This window comes from Scatophagus argus, chromosome 9 (genome assembly GCF_020382885.2).
Source record: "Scatophagus argus isolate fScaArg1 chromosome 9, fScaArg1.pri, whole genome shotgun sequence".
NCBI classification, from domain to species: domain Eukaryota; kingdom Metazoa; phylum Chordata; class Actinopteri; family Scatophagidae; genus Scatophagus; species Scatophagus argus.
Genome location: NC_058501.1, coordinates 1,885,313 through 1,910,235, shown reverse-complemented (window position 1 = coordinate 1,910,235; position 24,923 = coordinate 1,885,313). Strand labels below are relative to the sequence as shown.

Below are 24,923 nucleotides of genomic sequence, written 5' to 3'. Positions count from 1 at the left end.
TTTATTTGGATCTTTGGGTACTGTTTATTTCTTACGGTGTTGGAGGTGCTGACAATGAAAATCATTTTCATATTTTTTTTTTCACAAGACAAATACTTAACCTGCTGTATATATAGTCTAGGTTGGAATATTGGTACACTATATAGACAGAAGTTTTGGGACATGTGACCATTACAACAACAGGGACTTTAATGACATATAGACACATAGACCGCTTTGTAGCCATAACAGCTTCCACTCGTCTGGGAAGGCTGCCCATAAGATTTTGAATTTTTGCCCATTCATGCAGTAGATCATTTGTGAGGTGATATGGGATGTGGAATGAAAAGGCCTGGCTCTCAATCTCCTAAATAATCAGCAATAGTGATATGAGGTCAGGGTTTTTAATTTAATATCCCCCTGAATTGTTATGAGATCAATACGCACTGCCTAACCCACAAAACACATGCTAATCATCAACCATGCTAACCCAGCTCATTATACTTGCACAATACTTGAACAGGATGGAGGACTTAGACAAGATTTAACAGTAAGATATTCTTACAACTATAAGTTATTAATAACTTGCTTGGGATGCTGCTTTGTTTCTTATTGACCAACCTAAGCTGACCCAAAACCCAACTTACTCACGGGTTAAACTAGTCAGCACGGTCAAGATGGCTAAATAGGTCAATGCTTCAAATGTTCGCCAAAGATGAGTTGGCAGTAGACTTTAAAACACCTTCATTCAGCTGACATCTTGTTTTCTAAGACATTTACTCTGCTGGCTTTTATCTTCATATAACGTAGGTTGCCAATTTTTGTCTTTTCAATGGATTATTTCAATGGAACAAGAAATTCTCTATGGATATTCATGGCCCACAGAAGATTTTTAAGTATTTTGATGACTTTTACATCATTTTCCGACCCCCGTCACTCAGCTAAGTTTTCTTTTTGCACCTGCAAAAAACAAAAAAATGTAATGAACAGGTTGAAATTAAGCATGCATACTCATCACAGCGGGAACCCTTTCCATTCTAAACACTCAATTAGCTCTAACTGAACCCCAATAATAACAGAAACAAGAGTGTTTCCATTAAATTAACTGAGTCCATTGAGTTATCTGCAGTAGATGAATTCCATTTACTTAACACACTTTGTAGCATTCCCTAGTACAACCCTGATGATAAACTACAATGTACACAAGATATGCAATCATGGTTTTCTATGATTTTATGTGAATAATCTCGAATGGTCCATATACCAGGATTGACAGTCTTGAAGGAAAATAAATTCTACGTCCATTGCAGCATTAGTTAGTTCTATAATCACAGCCTTATCTGCAGAATGATACCGGATATTGATATGACCCACAACACGTACACTTAACAGTCTCCGGGTGATACCCGCTCCACAGTAAATTCACACTCCGTTTGCTTCAACACCTTCTCCTCACACAGATTATTAATATCTCACACTCTTGACGGCACACACTGAAGTGAGTCTGAATCTCTAGAAGGCAAGCTTATTGACTGTGATTGATTTTGAAACATCTCTGCCCCATGCATAGGGATCGCGCATGCGCGCACACACACACACACACTGAAGCATACTGAATAACCACTCGAGTGTCCTTACCATGCTGTTACAGCCAAACTGGCTACAAGCTCAATCAGAGCTCAAATGTGGAAAAATGACAGGTTTTCAAGCTATGTGCTTTTTCTGCAGGACAATGCTTTCCCAAGAACCTTAGGGCAGGAGCACCACAGCTGTTTTGATTGCTTTTCAATCAAGCGAGACAAACACTAATTAGATTTTTTTTGTTGTTGTTTTTGAGGAACTGCAGAATTCTAGGCTTCTGTCATGAAGTGTGGATGACTGGCATATCTCTGATAGCTTTGGCTGGCAACTATATATATATATGTATATATGTATATATATATATATCACTTCCACTTCCTGCTTGGGTATCACCAGTGTGTTCATTTACTGTAGGTGCTTTCTCATGTCCATATTAATCCTCACAACAGAGCTTTGCTTGATTCTAGCTGAAAATAATTATCTCATTTGTATATCCAGTGTTCAAGAAATTAGAAAGAAAGTGAATAATTAATAATTAAAGATGTCACAGTGGGAATTTTTCCTGAAATTATTTTGCATTACCTCACAGCATGTTTGAGTTCTCTCTGATCCACAGAGAAAGTCTGAGCTGTTAAATAATATAGTATTAAGGAGTGGATGTCCTCTGGTTGTCACTATATTCCGAGTGTGTGGGCCCTCAGTAGGGTCTGCTCAGGTGTGGATCATTACAGCTAGCTACATAATTCACAGAGTCACAGCTGTGCTGTTCTTATGATTATGACACATTAGTTTGTGTTTATGCAGTAAGCTGACGTGGTTGTGCTGATCGAGTTTATAACTACTATAACTACTATAGAAGGCTATGGCAATAGTAAAGGTACTGTTATATAAGATAAAAATAATAAGAGAATTAAGACAGTCCAGAAGGCATGCAAATGATTATTGTGTGAGACTGGCAATGATAACAATCCAGCGACATGGCTGTAGCACAGAGCATGTAGCACAGAGACAGCAGACTGTTCCTGAATGTGCTCCTCTGTCTACTTGCTATGCAGAGGGTGAAGGACATGGAGGTGGAAGTCCACCACCATCTCCTTGGATTCGGAAGTGTTGATGTGTTGGTGGTTAGACCTGCACAATATCACCAGGTTCCTGACATTCAACTTTGCTGGGGTGGAGCCATAGGCGCCAGTTCCGAGCACCGATTGCTGAGCATCCATGTGTGCCAGCCTACATTTCACTGATTTGCTAATGACCCCCCCTGCTACCTATCAATGTATTGCATTGTGGAAAAACTGCCAAAAACAAAGGCTGGATGGCAGCGGTTGATTTAGCCAACAAAATGGACAAATTTGTCATAAAAAAGTAGAAAATATCCACCGGCCCCACACCGTCTTCCAGTAGGCCTACCTTGTCAACGACTGAGGACACCTGCAGTAGCAGTACAGATGATGTTAGGCAGATAAAAGGTCAAATACCCATGGATAGCCTGTGATGCTGCAAAAAACAAGGCATTTTGTGAGGTTTGCACTGCAGCCAAAAACATTGGCGCCCTTCTCCCGTCTACTACACAAGACCAAGAGTCTTTGAGAGCGTTTGTAAGGGATGGTTTTCCAGCTGGACCAAGGCACTGGAGAGATTTCAAACTCACAAAAAGTCAAATCTGCATAGAGCTGCAGTTAGCACTGTTGGTGCTACTAATGCGGGTATAAATATCGCCGCATTGATTTCTAAACACAAGCAGATTGTGGATTTTGTTTTTCCTTTTTCTTCATCGGAGCTGTTAGGTTGCATTGACATTAAACTCCTCGTATGCAACACCAGTGCGCAGACTGTGTGTGCTTGTGAAAGACATTATGTGTGTGTGTGTGTGTGTGTGTGTGTGTGTGTGTGCACTGAGCTGTCCACTGCCCTCTTCTTCTGGTTGAGGACGTGTTTGATATCTCTGGTAATTCAGCAGCGCATAGTTCAGGGGAGGGGGGAGAATAACATCCATACAGAAGTAGTCAGTGGTGCAGCCTGTGATCCCCTCGAAGTCCTCACGACATGCCTCCTGCAGCGCTGGCCGGTCAGTAGACTGGAAGCAGTCCCTCAGGGCTGCCTCTGCGTCAGATGGTAGTTTGTGAATTGAAGATAATGTACACCAGAATTCCTGCAGTGCCCTAACGTGTGTTTCTGTCAGATATGACTGACGTGGTGCATCTGTCATATCTGATATATCTGTGTGACTTAGCAGTGCTTTCTTGGCTACTCACAGTACAGCTGCTGTAGTCTCAGTAGTTACCATAGAGAGTGAGACATAATAAATACATTATTTAGTGTCACATCATCTGTCCTCTCTGTAGTATCTGCTGAGCGATTCTCTATGCTGTCATTGACCGGACCAACACACCAATACATGAACACATTCCCCATGGATAAGGGAAAATATATCGTGAAGAAGAACAAAAGTAGTTCTGAAAGAATCAATCAACAAATTTAAAAAAATCTCACCATGACTCGTCATGAGTGCAATACATTTACAATACATTTTACTGTACTCTGCATAAATATTTTCAAATGCATTGTTTCTGAAAGGCATGACCAGTTATACGCAGACATGTTTATATAATGTGGCAACTGTGTAAGTACTTTTTTCTTTCTTTTTGTTTTATTGAAGGTTTTTTTTTTTTTAGTTTAGATTTGTTCTTACAATCCTCATATTTTCTTTTTCCCTGAAGAATATAATCATTATTCCTGCTGTGAGCCAATTTCAACAACATTTCTCTTCAGTGCTTAATATGTGAATAGAGAATTCATAAAATATTCATGGAAACCGTGTCCATAGGATGAACAAAAGCAGATCCATACATCTTAGTTTTGATGTGAGGCTTTGATTCAGCCATCATGATATTGATATTTCTCTGATTGTGAACAGATGCATGCTGCCGGGTGCGCTGATTTGTCGAGCGCCGTGCTCCATGTTAATGACGCTCTGCTTCTCCGCGCTGTGCTTTGGCTTGCAGACGGACGCCGCGCTGATGTATGATGCCGTGCACGTGGTGGCCGTGGCTGTGCAGCAGTCTCAGCAGATCACTGTCAGCTCATTACAGTGCAACCGACACAAGCCCTGGCGCTTTGGGAACCGCTTCATGGCCCTCATCAAAGAGGTAGCTGTTTCTCTACCTGCTCGCTCTTCTGTGTCTAAATACACAGCACCTTCACACCAAACACATGCGCTCTCAAGAAAGCAGATGGAGACAGAATATAAATAAGGCTAAGGCCGTCAAGAAGAAGAAGGAAAATATGAGTATATGGAAATTATTTCTATTTATTTATTTGTAAATATTATACAATATTTTACATACATATTCCCGCCGGGAGGGCAGCCATCTTGAGCCTGTTTCTCTGAATCTCGGCTATAATTACAGATGCAGAAACAAAAACACAACATTATCTACATGTTTAGTAATTGCCCCAAAGTTTGCTGTATTTGTGAAGCTGTGACAGTTAATCCAGAGCTTTCTGTCTGTAGAAAGGCTGGGGATTAAACGACCTATATTTAGGGCTCTCTAACCCTCTGCTCCCCTCTAGTTTGCAGAGATCACGAAAAGACTGCAAAGAATTTAACTGTGCGGCAAGGCTTTAAATGCAAATGGAAAGCCTATAAATTTGGATGTATTTATATTAAGCTCACAGCTTTTCATCATGAAAATCTCAACCTTTTCTCCACGATCCAGTCCTCGTTTCCTTTCTTCCTTTCCATCTCCTCTCCTCTTTTTGGGCTGCTTTCTGACAAAGCATTGACAACATCGGTTCAAATAAAACAGTTACATTCACACTGCTCTGTATGCATCAAAACAGATTTAAATTGATTAAAAGGGAACAGCTTGTCTACTTTTAAAAGTTCTGCAGATTTTGTGGAGGATAGTATTTCAGAGCCACTTTCCCCATCCGTTGACATGGTCATCCTTGAGGACAAAACACTCATGGGACATAGAGAAGTTTATAGTTAACCAGACATGAAAGATCTTATCATATGAAGATATCTGTCAAGAAGTGGTTTAACTGCTATCCAATAGTATTTGTATAAAGTATTCACCTCTTGGGTGTTTTCGCCTTTTATTGCTTTTGTAAATGGAATCATAGTAAAACATAATGGCAATTACTTAAAAATACATAATGTAAAATAAGCAATTGCATAAATATCCACCCCCTTTAAAGTGACTGACCTAATTCAGCAGATTTTCAGCCAAGTGGTGTTAGTAGCCTCACAATTAGTGACATGGAGATCACCAGACCGGAGTGCTGTGAGGCACCTGTGTCTGGAAGGTCTAGTCACTGCTTAATCAGTATTCCTGGATACAATTCCACCTAGAAAGCAAAAACCAAACAAAACAACATCATTACTGGTACACCGGCATGGGTTTAAAAATTCAGACATACTGAAAAAATAGACAGATTTATCTGGTGATGGTAGGCTTAACCAGCATCGTGTGAAAATGTTTGGAAAAGGCTTAAATGTAACACATGTTGATTTATATGTCAACCTGAAAGACACCAATGTCTGCAAGAATCTTCCTCTGGGGTCCGTGAATATCCATACCAGATTTCCAGGCAAAATGGCCAGCAGTTGTGACATATCTTCACATATAAAATGACTCAACAACCATGTTTGGAAAGGGAAAAAAATCCATATTGTTAGCATGCTCAACAGTTGACCTGCTCCCTTCCTTGGTAATGATTATTCATAATAATTCTCACTGAAGTAACATATTCTTGTGGCTTTGGCTTTGGTATCAGTGGAGAGGTAGTCAGACTCTGAGTCATAGTAGTATGACACATGCTTTCCAGAACAGCTGTCTATACTGAGTGAGTATATTCCAGATCTGAACTCCCACTCATCTAACTAAAGATAGGCCCTGAAGTCTTCCAGCTGAAGCAGCACTGTGATGATTTGCTTTACCTGAGAAAAAAGCTTTTCCTGCTCTGAGCCACTTTCATGCTACATTGTATCCTATCACAGCCCTAAATATCTGTAAAGATTGGGTAATTGCCTTCCCACTGTTACCAATACAGCCACAGAGAGTGTGAAGGCACCTTGACACCAGGGAAGACTGTACAAACAGAAACAATGTGTGAAAAAGTGAAAAATGGTGTGTGTTCTTACTTTCCCTCAAACTGAATGTCTTCTCTGATTTTCTCTGTGTCTGTTTGCCTGTTTAGGCGCATTGGGATGGCCTGACTGGGAGAATTACTTTCAACCGAACCAATGGCTTGAGGACAGACTTCGACCTTGATGTCATCAGTCTGAAGGAGGAGGGTCTTGAGAAGGTGCTGTATGTGTGTGTGTGTGTGTGTGTGTGTGCACTAGGTGTATAAACCTTGTATGACAATGTGATGAAGTTAAAACATATTAAATCAAGGTGTAAATGTAGCAATGGTTCTTAAAATAAAATCAACACACACAAAATAGGTATTCCACAATACTCCATCAACATGTAGGTGTAAATGTGTTCAGGTAACTCTCTGGCAGCCAGAGAAATCCACAGGTAACAGCAGCTGTGTCCTACAAACAATTGATTATTACACCAGAAACTCATCTGTTTGAAGGAATAGTTTGCTTTCTTTCCATTGGAAAATCAATATAAATCTTGTGTTTTTTTTGGGATTTTTTTTTTGTTAACTACAAAGCTGGACTCAGGACACTGTTAGCCAGCCATCTATAATGAAGATAGAAAGCAGGGAGAAACAGTTAAATTGGTTATGTTTAAAAGCACTCGTACCAACTTCAAAAAATCTGTATGCAACTTTGCTTGTTAAGTCTGTACGGCAAAAAGAAACGGAAACGTCTTGTCGAACACCATCTGGGTGAATGATTGTACAGAAGTTCCCGCTGTCTAGTTTGTCACAGTTAGGTTGACAGTTTTCATTGTCAGCTGGTGGCCCATGGGCCATGTTCGACCTGCCGAAGCTTCCCATCCAGGAATCCAGAATATTACAGAGTTCAGAAAATGGACACAGCTAATGTTACTCACCAGTGGAAGAAGCCCAGTTACAGCCAAAAACCTGTGCTCACTGTAGGCTTATGTGTGTACTCAAAACGCAGCTAGGATAGACATCGTTATTATCATTAAGCGTGACATCCACTCACCTGATTACTACATAATTTACTGTCTCACTAACACATCATCATTTTTTCCAGTGCTCAATATTAAAACCTTAATAGGAGAATCTTTTAGCATTGGTACTCCTCCATAGAAATACATGCCAGTAGCACAGATCAATCTGCAGACAGAGATAGGTTTGAAGCAAAATGCACAAAAGTTTTTTTACAACTATAATTATTTGAAAAATATTACAATCAGTGCTTTTGTAGCTGTTTTATCTTACTCTGTTTTTACCCTATTTTAGCCAGACCTCTAGAAGTCAGCATGACACTTTTTTTTTTGGTCAAGACATCCTCAACCTTTTTGGGTCTTTTTGGTGTGGTATTATGCAGCACACAATAATTACAATTGCAATAAAAAACCAAACACCCTAACCCTGACAATAAGTTGCAGACAGTAAAATCAACAGTTTGTTTACGAAATGGACTCTTGACTTGTAAGAGCATGCAGCATTTGCCCCAAATCTCTGAACCAATGTTTTGAAACTTAGCAGATTTGAGTTTGAAACATTGTTGCAGAGTTGAGAAAGCTAAATATATTAAAGTTTGCAATAAATGCATTTCCATCCACCTTATGCACATTTGCAATATGCGTTTAAAAAATCTGAAAAAATGCAAAAAAAACATAAAATAAAAAAAAATCTCAAAAAATTCCAGGTTTTACATTCTCCTGAGGTGGAAAAGGTGATGTATTGTTAAAGGCAAAATGTGACAATGTGCACTGGAAACAGACTTGATGAATAAATCATGAAATATAGGAAACATGTGGCTTAAACGTCCACTGAAACCTCCATTGTAGGGAGGAGATGAAAAATAGCAGCAGACTAAAACATCGGATGTGTGTGAAGGCTGTAATGTTCATCAATAATTAACAAATGAAACAGAAATGTGTCTGACTTTTTTTTCTTTCTTTTGGTGTTTGACTGGTGTTCATCAAATTAGATCAGAGTAATTCAGCACAAGATTTCGCCTTGTTTTTTTGTGCGAATTTGACTGTTGGAAGGTTGTTCTTTTTTTCTTTGTTTGTTTTCCTTTTTTACATTCAGGGGTTATTCAACACAAATGGCATGTGACAGCTAACAGGACAGATATTAATGTTTATGTGACAAATCAAACTGACTTCAAAGCTTGCAAGGAACTCAAACTTTTTCTATTACCATACTTACCCTCTCATTTTTATTCCTTAATAAGAAGAGAAGACATTAGAAGACATTTTTTGTTCACAAATAAGACACTGTTATTTATTTACATCATAAACAGCTAAAAATATTGCAGTAGTGAAATCATGTTGTTTCAGTAGTGAGATGAAAGATGATCCAGCCAAGACAGTTAGACTAAAACATCTATTTATCTGTATTTTACAACTGAAAGGTTATTTTGTCTCTGTGCTTCAGGAGGTAAAGTGTGTTTTTGGGTGTCCTGGGACACACACTTACCTCCTGAAAGACAGCTGTTTTGCAGTCAGTTGCTTATCCTGCTGGCCAGTTTAGAAGATGATCTTAACAGGGTCATATATCGCATCAGATCCAGCAAGGACAAAAGTGTGTTTTAGATGTCCACATGAACATAAAATGCGCTGATAGAAAAGGTCAGATTTCCTTGTATGTGGACTCCATTTTACATTTATAGACTGAACATTTCTCTTCTGCAACAATCCAGATATCCATTTGATTTGGAACCAAACAAAATATAAACCCCACTTTTAATATCAGAATGTGTTTGTGTACTATCATGAATAGGAGCATCTGTGGTTTACATCTTTTCCCTAAAAATCAAATCTCTCCACTGTTCAGCAGCCAAGTTAAGAATCATAAGACTGTCAGCAGGAAGAGAACCTGCTCACACCGTAGATCCAAATAATATTCTTGAATGCAACTACAAACACTTCACACTTCAGCATCCCCACTAGTGCTCGCCTCTCAGCAGCTCCTGACCTCTGGTCTGTCTGCTGTGTGTGCCTGCACCTCCATGAATAATTTACTCGATTAATAAAAACCCCTTCAGAAGTCCTCCAGCTTCATGAAGTCTGAATTAAAGAGCTGATTTGCAATTCCAAAGCCTACCCTGGGCCCTCGCACGGGGCATCAGAGGAGCCCTGAGGAGTGCATGGCTGGTGTGGTTTGGAGTGTTTATGGTCCCTTCTAGTGATGCTCAGGGCAGTGGGGTTGGCTGCTAAGGTGTGGGGGTGCTGATGGGGATGCTCGGGTGTGGAGACTTGAGGGAGAGCCGGGAGATGACAAGACAAGCCTTCAGGCACGATCCGATAGCTTCACAGTCCTCTCTTTCCTTCTTGCTTTCCCAAGCTTGCCCCCCTCCTCTGTTCAGCCTTCTTCAATATTGTCCTCCACCAACCCTTCAAAAGGCCATGGGTCCAATCCAGATCCTAGATCATCTTAAATATTATTCATCCTGAGGGCCTGCTGACAGTGTTGAGGGTTCACACAGCTTTCAGCTGTATCCTCAGGATGCTGCACGTTTTTTCTCTGTGTTTTGAGAACATAAAGAAGGAGATGTTTCAGTACATTATATATCCATACTGCACATGTATGCCTTTGTGTGTGGCAATGTTACCAATTTTAAGTAAAGCTTTAAACATTCACAATGGACAACTGCGCACCTCAAAATTTAGGTCCAGTGTCCTATTTCAGGAAATACTGTGTCCTTCATGCAGCAATGAACAAGTGAAGAGAGTAGAGGTTTGCCTAACGGATGGTCTCATATGACTGTTGTTTACATCAGATCGCAGACCTGCTGTTAAGGTTTGGGTAAAGAGAGGACTGCCTAACTTTAACCAGTTAAGCATACATATATGCTTATCATATACAGAAAATACAGAATTGTAGAATTTTAGAAATGGTAACATTTGATATAAATAATACCACTGAATTTATTTTGGGGTGTTGCAGATTCGCCCAATATCCCACACATATTCTTGTCTGGCAAAAGGTTGCCTCTGTGGACCAATGCAGAGCTGACCTCCCGACATCACATTTAATGGCCCTGCATGGCAATCTGGTTGGTTGTTTAAAGACACATTAATGATCCAAGAAAAATGTATAAAAGTAATAAAGAAATATGAAATTTGGCTACAATTTATTTATTTTCTTTATATTTGACTGAAAATAGAAATTGAACAAATAATTCAAAAGTCTAATATTAGTTTTTAAATGAACAAAGTGAGGAGTAATTAAACAATATAGTCATACTTGTATTACTGGATCTTACATGTGTCTGTTTAAAACTATTAAAAAACTGCATTTTCTGTGTGTATTGTTGTTATACAGATTGGTACCTGGGACCCTCAAAGTGGCCTGAACATGACGGACAACCAGAAGGGGAAGACGACCAATGTCTCTGATTCCTTATCTAACCGATCCCTGATCGTCTCAACCATACTGGTACTCTATCTTTTCAGTGAATCTTCCAGTTGATTTCTGTACTGTTGCTAGAGGAGTTGCATCACGATATTTTCATGTTCTTCTTTCAGCTCTTGATCTGTTTTCATATTTTATCTTCTTGTTGTAATGTGTGACAATAACATCTACCGGCAGTAGATTGGGTAACAAAATAATCTAAGTGAAAGGTCCTCATCCTAGTGTTGTGGAGCTTGTGTCTCTCTGCAATGATTGGACTCAGGTGTCATTTTGTGAACTTCAGTATCAGACTGTGCATACATGATGGACAAAGTAGGGGAATCAATGGGTGGCCCTGAGTGTTCAGGGCCCATTGTGCATTTCTGCTGAATGCAACACTTGTACTACAGTTTGCCTCTTCCAAACAATATGTACTTGTAGTTCGAGCACCATGTAAACAAAGTAAACATGTGAGTGTTGAATTATTACGGACTCAGCTTGCAACCTGTTGTACATGTAAACATAATCACTACAAACAGTTAAAATGAAAACATAAGCAAAAAAACACATAATGATTATTCAGTTGATTTGCAGTCAGTTATGAAGTATGGAAAGGTCACGGTTCAGGCCAGGATGGGTTTTACTCAGTACAGTCCACTAACGTTATATAACAGGATTTCTGAGTAATGAAGTCTGCAAAATTCAAACAGTTACTTCTCGCTGTCATTTTGGACCAACAATGTGCAAATTAAATACTGCAGCTTTAAATGTCTGTTTATAGCCAAATCAAATTGTAATGGTGCTTTATGTGGGGCCAATTATAGAAGGCTAGAACAGCTCTCAGCCATAACAGACTCCCTCCAAAGATGTCATTATTTTTAAGCTTTTCCTCTCGAAAAAAATCCTTCAGTGCTTTGCCTGAGCTGCCCTTTCTGTTTAGAGCACTTTCTTTCTGGGAATGCTGCTCGCAGGCTCTATTGAAGTAGAGTACCCCAAAGCACTGCACTCTCAAATTGCCAGTTGACTTCGCTACTTTGCAGGACTCCAATTTGGTGTGAGCAGGTTTAGGCAGGGAAAATTGACTGATTGATTGTCCAGCAAGATTTCATGGTTAAAGGCTCTATCACTTATAAGCCAATTTATTAGGCGCATCTCTTGTAAATGGAGCAAACAACAAAAACAAAACAAAAAAACAAGGAATTCAGAGAGAACTTTGTGAAGAAACAGTAATGATCTGTATCTTTACAGAAATAGATGGAATGATGGAAGATGGAGTCACGGAGTAGCAAAGTAGCAAACTGAATAGCGAAACAAAACAACGCATTCTCACGTCCAATTCACTCACTCACTGAAAAACCAACAACGCAAGGTTAACATTTGATCACACACAGGACTCAAACCCTAGTCTCCTGTGGGAAAGTCCTGTGTTTATCCCATACAAGCACCCCAACCCCCTCTCAACTTGAACCTTTCTTGCTCTTTATACTCTTACTCTAGAGGGGGCTTAAGAAGTGACCCAACAGATATAACTGCACCGTCATATTTAGAGGCGAAAGGCCACTGACCAGGCCGCTGTACTTTGGGTGAGAACGGAATAGATACAAAGTAGTCTACAAGTCATTTCATAAGGGCAGTGTACTTCTTGCAGCTTGTCCATTACAGACACAAACCTGAGGTATTCAGAAAATGAGGCACCAAAGGATACTATGGTTAGTCATTTTACATACAGACTGACACTTTGTAACAAGCGCATCAATTTAGAACAGTGAACAAACAGTTGAAGGTGTCCTTTATCATGAATTAGTGGACACCCCTGCAGCAATCAAAATTAAGTATTCACCCAATTCAGTTCAATTCAATTCAATTTTATTTAGATAGCACCTTATACAATCAAAATTGTCTCTAGATGCTTTACAGAGACCCAGAGCCTGAACCCCCGAGCAAGCAGACAGTGGCAAGGAAAAACTCCCTTTTAACAGGAAGAAACCTTGAGCAGGACCCGGCTCACAAGGGAGAACTATCCTGCTGATAGCCATCATACATTACAAAGGACAAACATGACAAGTTGTTATAATAGGAATTCTGAAGACTATATATTGTATGTATTTGTTTTTTAGCTCATATGTTGTTTAAGTTAATTATAATATCACTACATAGAAGAACGACAGGCAGATGTTTACAGTAGATGCAGGTCAACATGTAGATCCCAGATCTTGGTATAAGCTAAGCTAATCAACTCTCAGCTCCACCTCCTTACTTAAAACAAAAAGAAAACTATTCCTTCAAGACCTGCTAACAAAAAATGCAATGAATTAATTGACCACAAACACTGCTGAATAGAGGACTTAATAGGAGCTATTATTTTTTTTGTTGCTGAACAATTTTGTGTCACTTGTAAGCTTACCATACCCTCCGTTCCTTGTTTGCGTTAAAATATGCATGGTTATGCTCCCCCGAACAGTAGGTACAGAAAGAACTGTGTGCAGTATGAGAACTATGACAGCAGACAGAAACTTGTTGAAGCAAGCCAAATTAAAGTCATATATGATCCTGTTATTGAGGAGGCAAGCGTAAAAATAACAATATAAAGTAAATTGCGGGTTGTCATTATTTATCGTGGGCCTTCTTTCCTTCTGTGCATGCTGTGAAGTGATTGGATTGCAGTTATTAGCAAAGACTCTCTGCGGCTGTAATTGCCATATCAGGATTGAGTCATGGGGAGATGTGTGATGGCTGTGAGCAGTGAGGAAAAGAAGGGAGGGCTGACAATAATTGGGTTTGTTACATTTGATTGATGCACACTTTCATCCAGCTTCTCATCATTTTCTCAGGGATTATGTACTATAAAACATGATGTAATTACTGTTGAGATCTTGGCCTATCAACAGTTTATCTACTTTGGAAATCACTCCTGCAATGTTATGGTGGAAATGAAGTACCTTTAGGCTAATGGCAGGGGCTGCAGATAATATACTGTGTAATGTCTTAAAGAGAGCAAGGCACAAGCCTGCTTCCACTGCACGGAAGCAACCTTTTTTTTAAGTTACTGCAGGAGAATAGTAGACCTACCTGTAGACTGTTCTAAAACACAAAATAATGTACAAACTCATGGTTAATGTTGCAAAATAGCATAATGTACATTTAAAGGGAAAGTTCACAAAGTGAAAATATTTTATATTGTATTTATATTTGTCCTCTTATCTTATTTTGGTGTTAGTTGCAGAGTTTTGGAGACACTGGTTGTAGAGATGTCTGCCATCTCCTGTATCATGGAATTAGATGGTACTACTTTCCCCAACTATATCATATCACCAGAAACAGTAATGGCATCCTCCTTGGCTAAGCCACCACATTAGCTAGCTTACTTAGCTATCCTTTTTGTCATGAGTAGATGCACACTTGCTTCTGCATGGTGATATGGAGAGAAAACTGTTACTATTTGAAAATGGTCACATCAAGGTCTGTGGAGTATCTTGAGTAACAGGGTCATGCTTTCTGGGAGGAGGCCTAGGAGTTTTGCAGATGTATTTTATGTATTGTATATGTATTACACATGTACTATATGTGTTTTTCTTGACACTTGGAGCACCTGAATTGAAGTGTCATCTAATTCCTTTGTATTGGGGAGAAGCAGAGATTTTTTTACAACTGAAATTTCATATTTGCTTCAAAGTTCTCTTCCGTTTGCTGATTGTGATGATCAATGGCATGAGCCACTATATTAGCCCCACCAAGCAATCATGTTATAAGGGCATGTGACACATGTGACCTGCTTGCTTTTGTTTTCGGCTAGTTGTTCTGAAAGATGCTTCAGATATCTGGATCTTGTGGTGGTCCAAGTGTTTCCCCTTCATGGAACAGGCAAGGAAAGCAGTAGATTGACTTTCTGGCAACACTTGCAGCTAGCCATGTTTTTCTTTTGAACCACTCTGGACTGAAGGAGTCTTTTCCCAACTGAATGATGTTAAAATTCTCAATTCTCAGTTCTCAAAGTCTCCAGTCTCTAATTTTGGCTCTACTGGCAAAGGGAGAAAACTAACTTTTAATAAAATTTTCACTTGATTCATTTTATTACCCTGCTAGTGGTGGCTGACATGCTGCTTGAAAAGACCAATGACAGCGTCTTTCTATATATCAAATTAATTAGCGTTACATTTTTATCGGTTGCTGTCAGCATGGGGCCATCCTAATGGTGTCCCACAGCTCATTATTGGAAGCATGCTAAGCATACAGTTTTCAGCTGCTAACTTGCTTACGCAAACGCACACCGGCGTCCCATGTGCACCAAATCAAGACTATTTAGAGCAGTTCTGACTTTGGTGAAACAGATATAGCAAGGTATTTGGAATGCATTGCAGCTACCATTGTCGTATGAAATAAATGCACTATTAATGCAATAATTAAATGCAATATTAGTGTCTTGTGAAGAGATATATATATTGTTAGACTAAATTAGTGATCATGTTGTGCAGTGCTCAATGACAACATCTGGTGGGGCCTGGTCCCACCGGCCCCTAATGTAGAGACACCACAAGTGCAGCCAGACCTTTGTCCAACACTGTGGAGCACAGAAGCGGTGAACAGGTTTAGAGTGCTACTCAGGCAGCTAAATGAAACCCAATTAATTATTAAACTTTAATTTAAGATGTCAACCAGCTGTCAGACTTTCGTCAGCAGTACAGACACGTGTCCTTTCTCTTCAGGACATCAGAGGTAAAAGCATCTGAAATTAGATACTAGAATTCACAAAAAAAAAAAAAAAATAGAAAAAGGGGATACAGTAAAACCCTTAAGTGATTAAAAGGAGGATTAAAAAAAATGGTGCCGACAAGGTCTCATGTCCATTTACTTGTCAGCATTCAGGGCAAATGTTCTGAAGAAATGCGAACAAGCATCAGTGAGCTCTCAGACCTTCCAGAATGTGTCACTTAGATAAAAGACAGATGTGGAAAAAGAATTAATACACAGGACCAGTTGCATTAATTACTAGGATGCAAACAAATAAGTACTGTGAAGGATCATTAGACTACATGACAGAGCTATCAAATTGTTGTTGTTAGTATAACATATCATGGTGATTATCTGCTGTGTATATAAAATAGTTTGTTTTGTTTTTTTTAAATTTTGCGACGATTAGTAACTACAGTAGGAATATACACCCACACTATGTGGTATTTTGTATCTTATTTTGTTATTTTCAAGACAATAGGCAGTCGTTTATCATACCACTGCCTGCTGAGAATACCTGAATAATCTGCTTTGCTCTCCTTCATAGCCACACTGCACAGAGTGCAATCAATACTTCTAAAATAAATGTTTTCTCAAATTTCTCAAATAAGGGCAGTATCATTTGTTTTTTTCAGAAGCACAAAATCCATTGTTTTTAATTGGTGGAGAAGAACGAGCTTGATTTTGTGTTTAAGGAGTCTTCAGAGAGACATGGAAGTGGTATAGCTTTAATTAGGTTTGCTATACAGAGCCTTTTTTTTTTCCTTTTCATTCTGTTTTTAATTAAAGATGCACCGGCCTCCACCTGCAGCCGACCTCGCTGCAGGAGACAGGAGGGAGTGTGTGTGTTAATGTCTACTTATTCCCTTTTTCTGCACCTTTCAACCGCATTTCAGAGTGTTCACATGCAGATAGAGTTGTCACTTGAATTAAAGTCAAAGCCTGTTTTATCCAGTCTTTCCAAAGCATATTGCATTATTACACATTTCTCAAACTGGGTAACTCACAGTACGGTATTTTACTAAACAATGATCAAAGTTGGTTCAGAAAATGAAAGATATCCTGATTTTTAGTGCTGATATGATTCATTTCCTGAACAACTTAGCTGCAATACTACCCATGATGCAAATGGGTAGCATTTTTTGAGTGTCAGCACGGACAAAAATAGAGTTCCAAGCATTAGTATTGATCTGCCAGGGCCTCTACTGGGTGCTATACTGACATCAGGGCATCTATTGGTTTTAAACCAGAAATGTATCCACTTAAAGATGCAGTAAAATTCAATTACTTCAAAGCAATTTCAAAATTATTTTAAATCGTTGTTTTATTTGGTGCTATGGTAACAGACAGAACACAGTAACCTTTTTGTAAATCAATTTATATTGTTTTATTGACTTAGGGACACCATGGTGCAGATTGCACATGCAGTGTGTCAGCAACACATGTACTGCACATAACATTACTGGGCTCATGTGTTAAATTATACACTTCGCTGGGCCTGTGTTGAATCAGAATCAGAATCAGAATCAGAATTCTTTTTCAAATCAAATCACGCCATTAAAAATTCTTTTGAACAGGGCTCTTCTGAAGCTGTAATTCTTAAAATCCAGACATTGCTAAATCTCTGTTGGTCAGTGTTTGCTTTAATCAAACTGGAACAAACAAATTGCATGAATTACTGGCTAATTTCAATGACTGGTGCAGAAGAGGCTTTGGAGCTTACTTATAATCAGATTTTGGTCAGTACAGCACAAAACAAATAGACAATTATCTTCTCTGCAACCACAGTGTTTAAGTAGCTCTCCTAAATTACAAGTAAAATCTCTCAGTTTCCGTTCTGGGGTATTTTATGAAATGTGTCAAGAGTGAAAAGTGACATTTCTCTTATGTTCTGGCTACCTGCTCAACAATACAAAAGCCACTTGAGACACCATTTCCAGGTCTACAGATGAAAGGGAAGAGCTTTTATATGTCCGGAAACAGTCACAGGTGTTGCTGATTGTTCCAGTGAGAGTTGCTCTTTGTTAATGTGCAGAGTGACTGTTTATGATAATTACAGACTTTCACAGTTGACAGAAGGTGAGAGGTCATAAGCTGTTAATGGGCTCACAATAGCTTCTTTGTGTCCGACATGCTAGATTGCAGTTATTCCCCCAGTTAACATGGCAGCACACAGAGAGCAGGAGAAAACGGTCAAATAATAAGGAGAGGAGTAATTTACTTTTGAGATATATAGAAAACCAATCTAAAAGAAGAAGTAGAGATGTCCATCAGTGAATCAAGAATTTCTACATGTCATGTAGGTTACAGAGGCAGAGTGTAACTTCAGTATTAGCAGGAAACTGGTATCTGTCATGGCCAATTCTCATCTCCCTGGCTGTGCATTGCCAGGTCACAGAAAAATAAGATAAACCGCTTGTATGGTGTAAAATTTAAGCACTGTGTAATACTGAGGTTAGTGCGACCATGAGGAGTGGCTACTTTGCCGTCTCAACAGGAGAACAAAGGTAGTTTTGCCAATTATTAGTGTATAGGGCCCAAGACATTCAATTAAAATTTAAAAAAATGTTCAGCAGTCAACAACTCAGACGATTAGAACTGTAAAGCTGTTAGTCAGTCAGCTTAAAAAGTGGGTTTACTCTGTAGACAGAAGATATCTAATACAATGATACTGTACTTTAATTATTTTATGTTTCCAACAATCATTTATACTTTACTTTGTGTTTACTTTAAAGAGAAATGTCAACCCAAAATCAAAAATACCTATTTTTCCTCTTACCTGTAGTGCTATTTATCCAGCTAGACTGTTTTGGATTGAGTTTTGGAGATATCAGCTGGAGAGATGTCTGCCTTCATTCATTTTGACTTAACAGCAATGTCTCTTTGACGACCTGAAGGTAATCTACTGATGTTGTAGAGACCCAGACCCAAGAATTCCAATGTGACCAATCCCTGTCCTTGCCAGAAATAGTTAATACACAACTAAGTAATTTCCTATAATAACTACAAACTGGATGTGATAGGGTCTGGAACATCCATCCATACATTTTCTATATTGCTTATCCGTCAGGGTCGCGGGGGAGCTGGAGCCTATCCCAGCTGACTACGGGCGAGAGGCGTGGTACACCCTGGACTGGTCGCCAGTCAATCGCAGGGCCAACACACAAAAACAGACAACCACATACCCACACCTAGGGGCAATTTAGAGTAGCCAATTAACCTAATGTGCATGTTTTTGGCATTGTGGGAGGAAGCCGGAGTACCCGGAGAAAACCCACGCAGGCACAGGGAGAACATGCAAACTCCACATAGAAGGGCCCAGACCGGGATTCGAACCTGGAACCCTCTTGCTATGACAGTGCTAACCACTGCACCACTGTGCCACCCGGGTCATTAACCTGTATAAAATTGATAATTTATCACGATTATATTGATCCCAAATTGCACTTGAACTCCAAAGGACAAAAAAAACAAAAAAACAAACACAAATAAATTCTCCTATTTTATGGGAGAAAATTCCAATGAATGCATTTGAGTTAGGAGGTTTTACTCGAGTTCATAAACCCTAAAGTTAGGATAATTGAAAATGAAAAGACTAGACTCTAATACTGGTAGCATCAATGCATATTGTTCTTGTACACACAGTGGGTAATGAAGGTCCCTGGAAAATACCTGTGTGGATTTAAAAACACTGGTGTGTTAATCACCATTGTAGCAGAGTTTCAGTTACCATGGCGATGGGAAGAAAGGGAAATGCTGCTCCTACCTTGGATTGTGAGATGTTGCAATGAATATGTATATTGTTGTACACAAATAATATACACATGACATGCACAACACACTGCTGTCAAATCTTTTTGGTCACAACAGTAGCTGACCTACCATCCTATATAGTTCAATGATTATTTAAATTAGATTTTAATTTCAATGCCAACATAACAGATGCTGTAGGTGCATGTACACACAGTTTGTTTTCTCCTTCAACTACAGGCTTGTGCAAGCAAATAATATCATGCTTGTACTGTATGTCTTGACATTGCAGGCACTCTGACATTGAGCAGTATGTGGACAGTGTTTTCTGCTCTTTCACCAAGATTACATCAGTATCTTTGCAGTATGGCAACCGCTGAAGTGTAATGTAGCAGCACACAAGCTACAGTAGATATAACACATTATGAACTGAGCTGTGTCATCAGTGATAAAATTGATGATGGTGATGATTGGTGAGCCTATAGCTCCTTGTACTCTTCCACTTGAATTCTGTCCAATTTTCTGTTTCTGTTAATGGTGGGAGCCAGCAGTGGGAAAGGTTTACATTACTACATATCAGAAAGGATGACACCATGATGGTGAACTGGTGATGATGGTGATTGCCAGTGAAACTAAAACTTACTGTAGTTAGTACTGTAAATAAATAGTTCAGTAACACCGTCTATGAAGACTACATCTTGATAGCTATATTCATAAAAGCACATAATTCTTTTTTAATGCATTCTGTCTACAGTTATACGGTTATAACTATAATGTTTTGACTGTTGATACAGTGCATTGGGATGCATTATTTGTGTTTTTCTGTAGTCATAAAGTGTTATGATGCACTATAGATGTGGTCCTTATAGAGAATGTTAAAAAGTAAGATGTATTTTTTGTTGGGGACACAAATTCATGTCTAATATCACCCATAAAACAATAGATTTATTCTGTGTGTGAACTGACATGATGACACACAAACAGTGACATGTTATATACGGTACATCATGTGCATGTATATGATATATACATGACATACAGGTGACATACACTATGTACCTTTTTAAATATTTAACATGAGGAAACATCATATTCAAACAGATAGAGACACAATTTTTACACATAATATTTGTTTGAAACAATGCTAAAAATGTGAGAGGTATGGTTAATATTGGTGTGTCTTGGTTATATTTGATTTTTATACATTTCACATGTGAAATGTCAGATATGTGAATGTCACACATTTACGTTTTTCCATCAATCAAACAGACGTTTGTGGGTTTTGAATATTTAACTGTGATAAATAGTCACATGATGCAGAAAAAATTGAATTTAAAATAGCAGTTCACATGTTACCATAATACAATAATGTGAAACTGCATTTTATATACAAACTTGCATGTGAATGTAAACTCACATGTGCAACTGTAAATGGATCTCACATATTTTGTCAGAAAGAAAAAAAAAATAATTACGTGAAACATTCTGATTACAGATTACAGAGAAATATAATGAGAGGGGTTCACAAAGGTATGTTTTAATATTTAGATTTTAATTAGATGTATTAAGAAATTACCTTTTTTGCATCCTAATCTAACACTTTTATAACAATATTAATAAGTGCTGCATAATATTAATATCATGCAGTCATCGACACATGTCTGCTATCACTATTATAAGACAAATTTGTGATATACTGCAAAAAACAGCCTATTTGTTTGGCCTGCCACCTCTAGTGAAAAGAACAAACAGTTTGTTTTTCCCCCCTCATGCAGACATCTTACTGCCTGCATACTATTAAAACTCCAGCCAGCAGAATGTCAAAGCTGTTAGCAATCTTAAATGATTTTTTTGTTTTTTTTTTTTTCCAGTTGTGGCACAGTTATATTATAAACAACACCTGCCTGACAATATATTTTAAGATTTATTTGTCTGAGAGAGAGACAAGGGAGTCATAGAAATGAGGGACATGCGGTGAGAATGAGCGTCTAAGGCTAACAAAGACAGATGGTGTGTGGAGGGAGGCAGGAGGAGGAAGAAACAGGGAGTGAAGCGTGGAGGAAAAAGAGGAGAAGGACATGGTGGAGATGATCAGTGGGCGGGAGGGAGAAAAAAGCAGTATGAAAGAAGACATTAGTAGTCGCCCCAGCTGTTTGTGTGAACAGAGCTGATGCGCCGGCTCTTGCTTCCTCTTTTTGTGTCCGTCTATCAGTATCTCTTATCTTATTGACAAAGCATGTGGTGTCCTGAAAGCTGGTCCTGGGCCCAAAGCCAGCCTGCTGTGCCCAAGCGGAGCACAGAGTCATTGATATGGAGGATTATCTCTTATTATGGTCATGCCTCACATTGCACCCACCCTACCTCACATCACAGGACTGGGACTGCTGGCAAGTGCACACACAAACACAGCAGCTTTACCACACGCTTTACTAGCTGAGCCAGTGTGTGTTTGGGCTTGCACAGCTCAAAAGCCCATCTCATACATCAGACACCCTCTCCGATAGCCCTTATCAGTAGGTAAAAGATGCTGAGTGCTGCAGAGGCTCATTCCTCCTCCTCTATTTCACCTGACAGGAAGAGCCATACGTGATGTTCAAGAAGTCTGACAAGCCACTGTACGGGAACGACCGCTTTGAGGGCTATTGCATAGACCTGCTGAGAGAACTGGCCAACATCTTGGGCTTCACTTACGAGATTCGCCTGGTGGAGGATGGGAAATACGGCGCCCAGGATGAAAACACGGGCCAGTGGAATGGCATGGTCAAGGAGCTAATGGAGCACGTAAGTCTCCATCCACATTCATTCTTAGAAGATCATTCTGATCACTAGGATTTTGATTTAGATTTATTTTCATAGATTCATGTTTTTTTTTCTTTTCATTATGATAAGATTATTCATATCAAGTTAACAGTTGAAATTTGGGAACATGCCAATGAAGACCCACAGCAGTCAGATTAATATACAGGCTGTAATCACCTTTTTTGTTCCCCTCACTGAAATTGAAAATGCTAGCAGTAATAAACTGTAAGCTGACAAAAACATCCAGTCAATTTTATTATCTCCACCAGGCCTTGCCAGATATTTTTTATGCACATTATTAGGGCTACCTTTGAATTCTGGTCTTGTTTTACAAGTTGCTCCTTTAAACATTATTGTAAACTGTCATATAATCAGCCATTACTGTTCAAATGTTTGGTTGGAAATAACCAAGAATAAGATGTAATGTATCTCTGTGTAAGTGGAGTATTACACAGAGACACAGTAACAGGAAAAGAAAATGAAAAACAAAGAAAGGTTGGAGGCAGCGACTACCACCAACAGAGTACAGTGATGAGAGAATAGCATAGATTCTGATGCGACTTGTTTCCCCTACAGAGCTTATTAAAACACACACACAAGCACACACTTAATCTGCTCACAGTGTAGATCATTACACCCAACAAACAACCAGTTAGGATAAACTGTACGGGCAGAAAAATATCAGGCACAGCATGGGCAGTGGTCAATATCTGACCCCATTAGAAGAAGCACCCACAAGGGGTCAAGTCTCCCGTAACTCCTCCACACTTGTTTTCTGTTTCTGCTCTTGATCAGTGATTGGCTGTCATGACAGATAGTCTGGTCTTTAATGGGTGAAGGGCCCAATCCCCTGTGAGATGATGTACAGCGTGGGTTTGCCCCACTTTTTGAGCAGGGTCCCGACTTGACTTAGACAGATGGTGATTGCAGCAGACAGGCCCTCAGAAGACTGGGGAGGGTGGACTCAGAGAGGAGAAGAATTGCTGAATCGAGCCGAACAAGTTGAAAACATTTTGTCAAAGGAATTTTAGCAAAATTATCTTTGGTCTGTCTCTAAGTAAACTAAACGCATACTGATATATTTACAGTGTGTTGGGTTGCATTAGAGTAGTTTGGACAAATTCGGAGATGTCTCATATCAGCAAGATTGAGCAAGACTCATGTTTCACAGCTGTGAGAAATGAGCTCAGTCAATTCATCCTCCAGTGATATATGGTAACCTTCATGAGACAAAAAGGATATATCTTTGAGAAATGAACCACTTGACCTTGATGCGAATGTTTAGCATTTATAGTCACAATGCAGCCTGAGATTTATTAACTGTCAACAGCACAACACAGTATTCAGCCCAGATATGGTAACATGATTTTCCAGGGTAGACTCTATACATCCATTTTCCATATCTCTAAAGCACACCTCTCATATATAGGCACAAGTTCTGTCCTTGCCAAGCAAGGGATTATGGCGTATTATAAATAACTATAGAAATGTCATGTTCATATGAAAAAAGTAGTGTGTGTGTGTGTGTGGTACAAGCAGCTGCCTGTGTTCGGTGTAATAACTAAAAAACAAAAAAACTAAAAAAGGAAGCTTTTTTTTCCCCACTGCAGCACTTTAACAAAACGTTAGCCATTACTTTAGGCAAATATTAAAGGAACACTTCACTCAAAATCAGAATTCAGTCATTATTTACTCAGCCTCTTGCTAATAGAAAGTTGAGTGAATTTTTTTAGTCCCCAAAACATATCTGGCACTTTGCAGCAAAGCAGCAGTTCTGCATTCTCCCACACAAGTGAAGAAGCAGGGGAGTTGTTTTAAAAGTAAAAAAACAAAAAACAAAAAAGGTAATCCAAATCTACACAAGCCCCAAGAACCCAAATTTATTAGACAAGATGTTATTTATGCCCTTTTTATGAGTGCAAATCTTCACTGTAGGTGCCAAACACCCCATTTGAGGTGGGTGTTCAGGCTCAAATGTGTCTCACCAGTAGATGAGATCATTGGTTACTGCTGTAACCCAAGATTCTATGAGCATAGGCATACCCCTTTAAAGAGCAACATCAGCTCTCTCTGTTGTATATGATTCAAGCTTCAGGGTAGCAGGTAAATACTGAGGTATGAAGAGATTGCGAATTCTTTGTGATAGAGCCATTTTATGTTTTTTTTTTTTGTTTGTTCTCTACTTTTTAAAACTGCTACAATGCAGTGTGAAGCAACTTTACAAACTGGACTGGTGCAGGAAGGTGGCATCATGTACAGAAAGGGCCAGAGCCGCCTCTACTTTCTGAGACGGCTGAGGTCCTTCAACATCTGCAGGACGATGCTGAGGATGTTCTATGAGTCGGTGGTGTCCAGTGCCATCACATATGCTGTTGCCTGCTGGGGCAGCTGCCTGAGGGTGAGGGACACTAACAGACTCAATAGAATCATTAAGAAGGCCAGCCATGTTGTGGGAGAGGAACTGGACTCTCTGACAGTGGTGTCTGAGAGGAGGATGTTGTCCAAAATAAGGACTATACTGGACTTTCCCTCTCACCCTCTCCACAATGTGCTGATCGGCTACAGGAGCTCGTTCAGCAACAGAC

General features: G+C 39.2%; 1 protein-coding gene across 3 annotated transcripts in view; it reads left to right on the top strand.

Moving 5' to 3' along the window:
* The window catches only part of grik2 (glutamate receptor, ionotropic, kainate 2), a 229,747-nt gene that overhangs the window by 137,187 nt on the left and 67,637 nt on the right, over nucleotides 1–24,923 (top strand). For all 3 annotated transcript variants that reach the window (XM_046398440.1, XM_046398442.1, XM_046398441.1), the window contains 4 exons: nucleotides 4,566–4,709; nucleotides 6,766–6,873; nucleotides 10,993–11,106; nucleotides 22,114–22,320. In XM_046398440.1, the coding sequence (XP_046254396.1) occupies nucleotides 4,566–4,709; nucleotides 6,766–6,873; nucleotides 10,993–11,106; nucleotides 22,114–22,320 (573 nt within the window). The remainder of the gene's footprint in view (nucleotides 1–4,565; nucleotides 4,710–6,765; nucleotides 6,874–10,992; nucleotides 11,107–22,113; nucleotides 22,321–24,923) is intronic.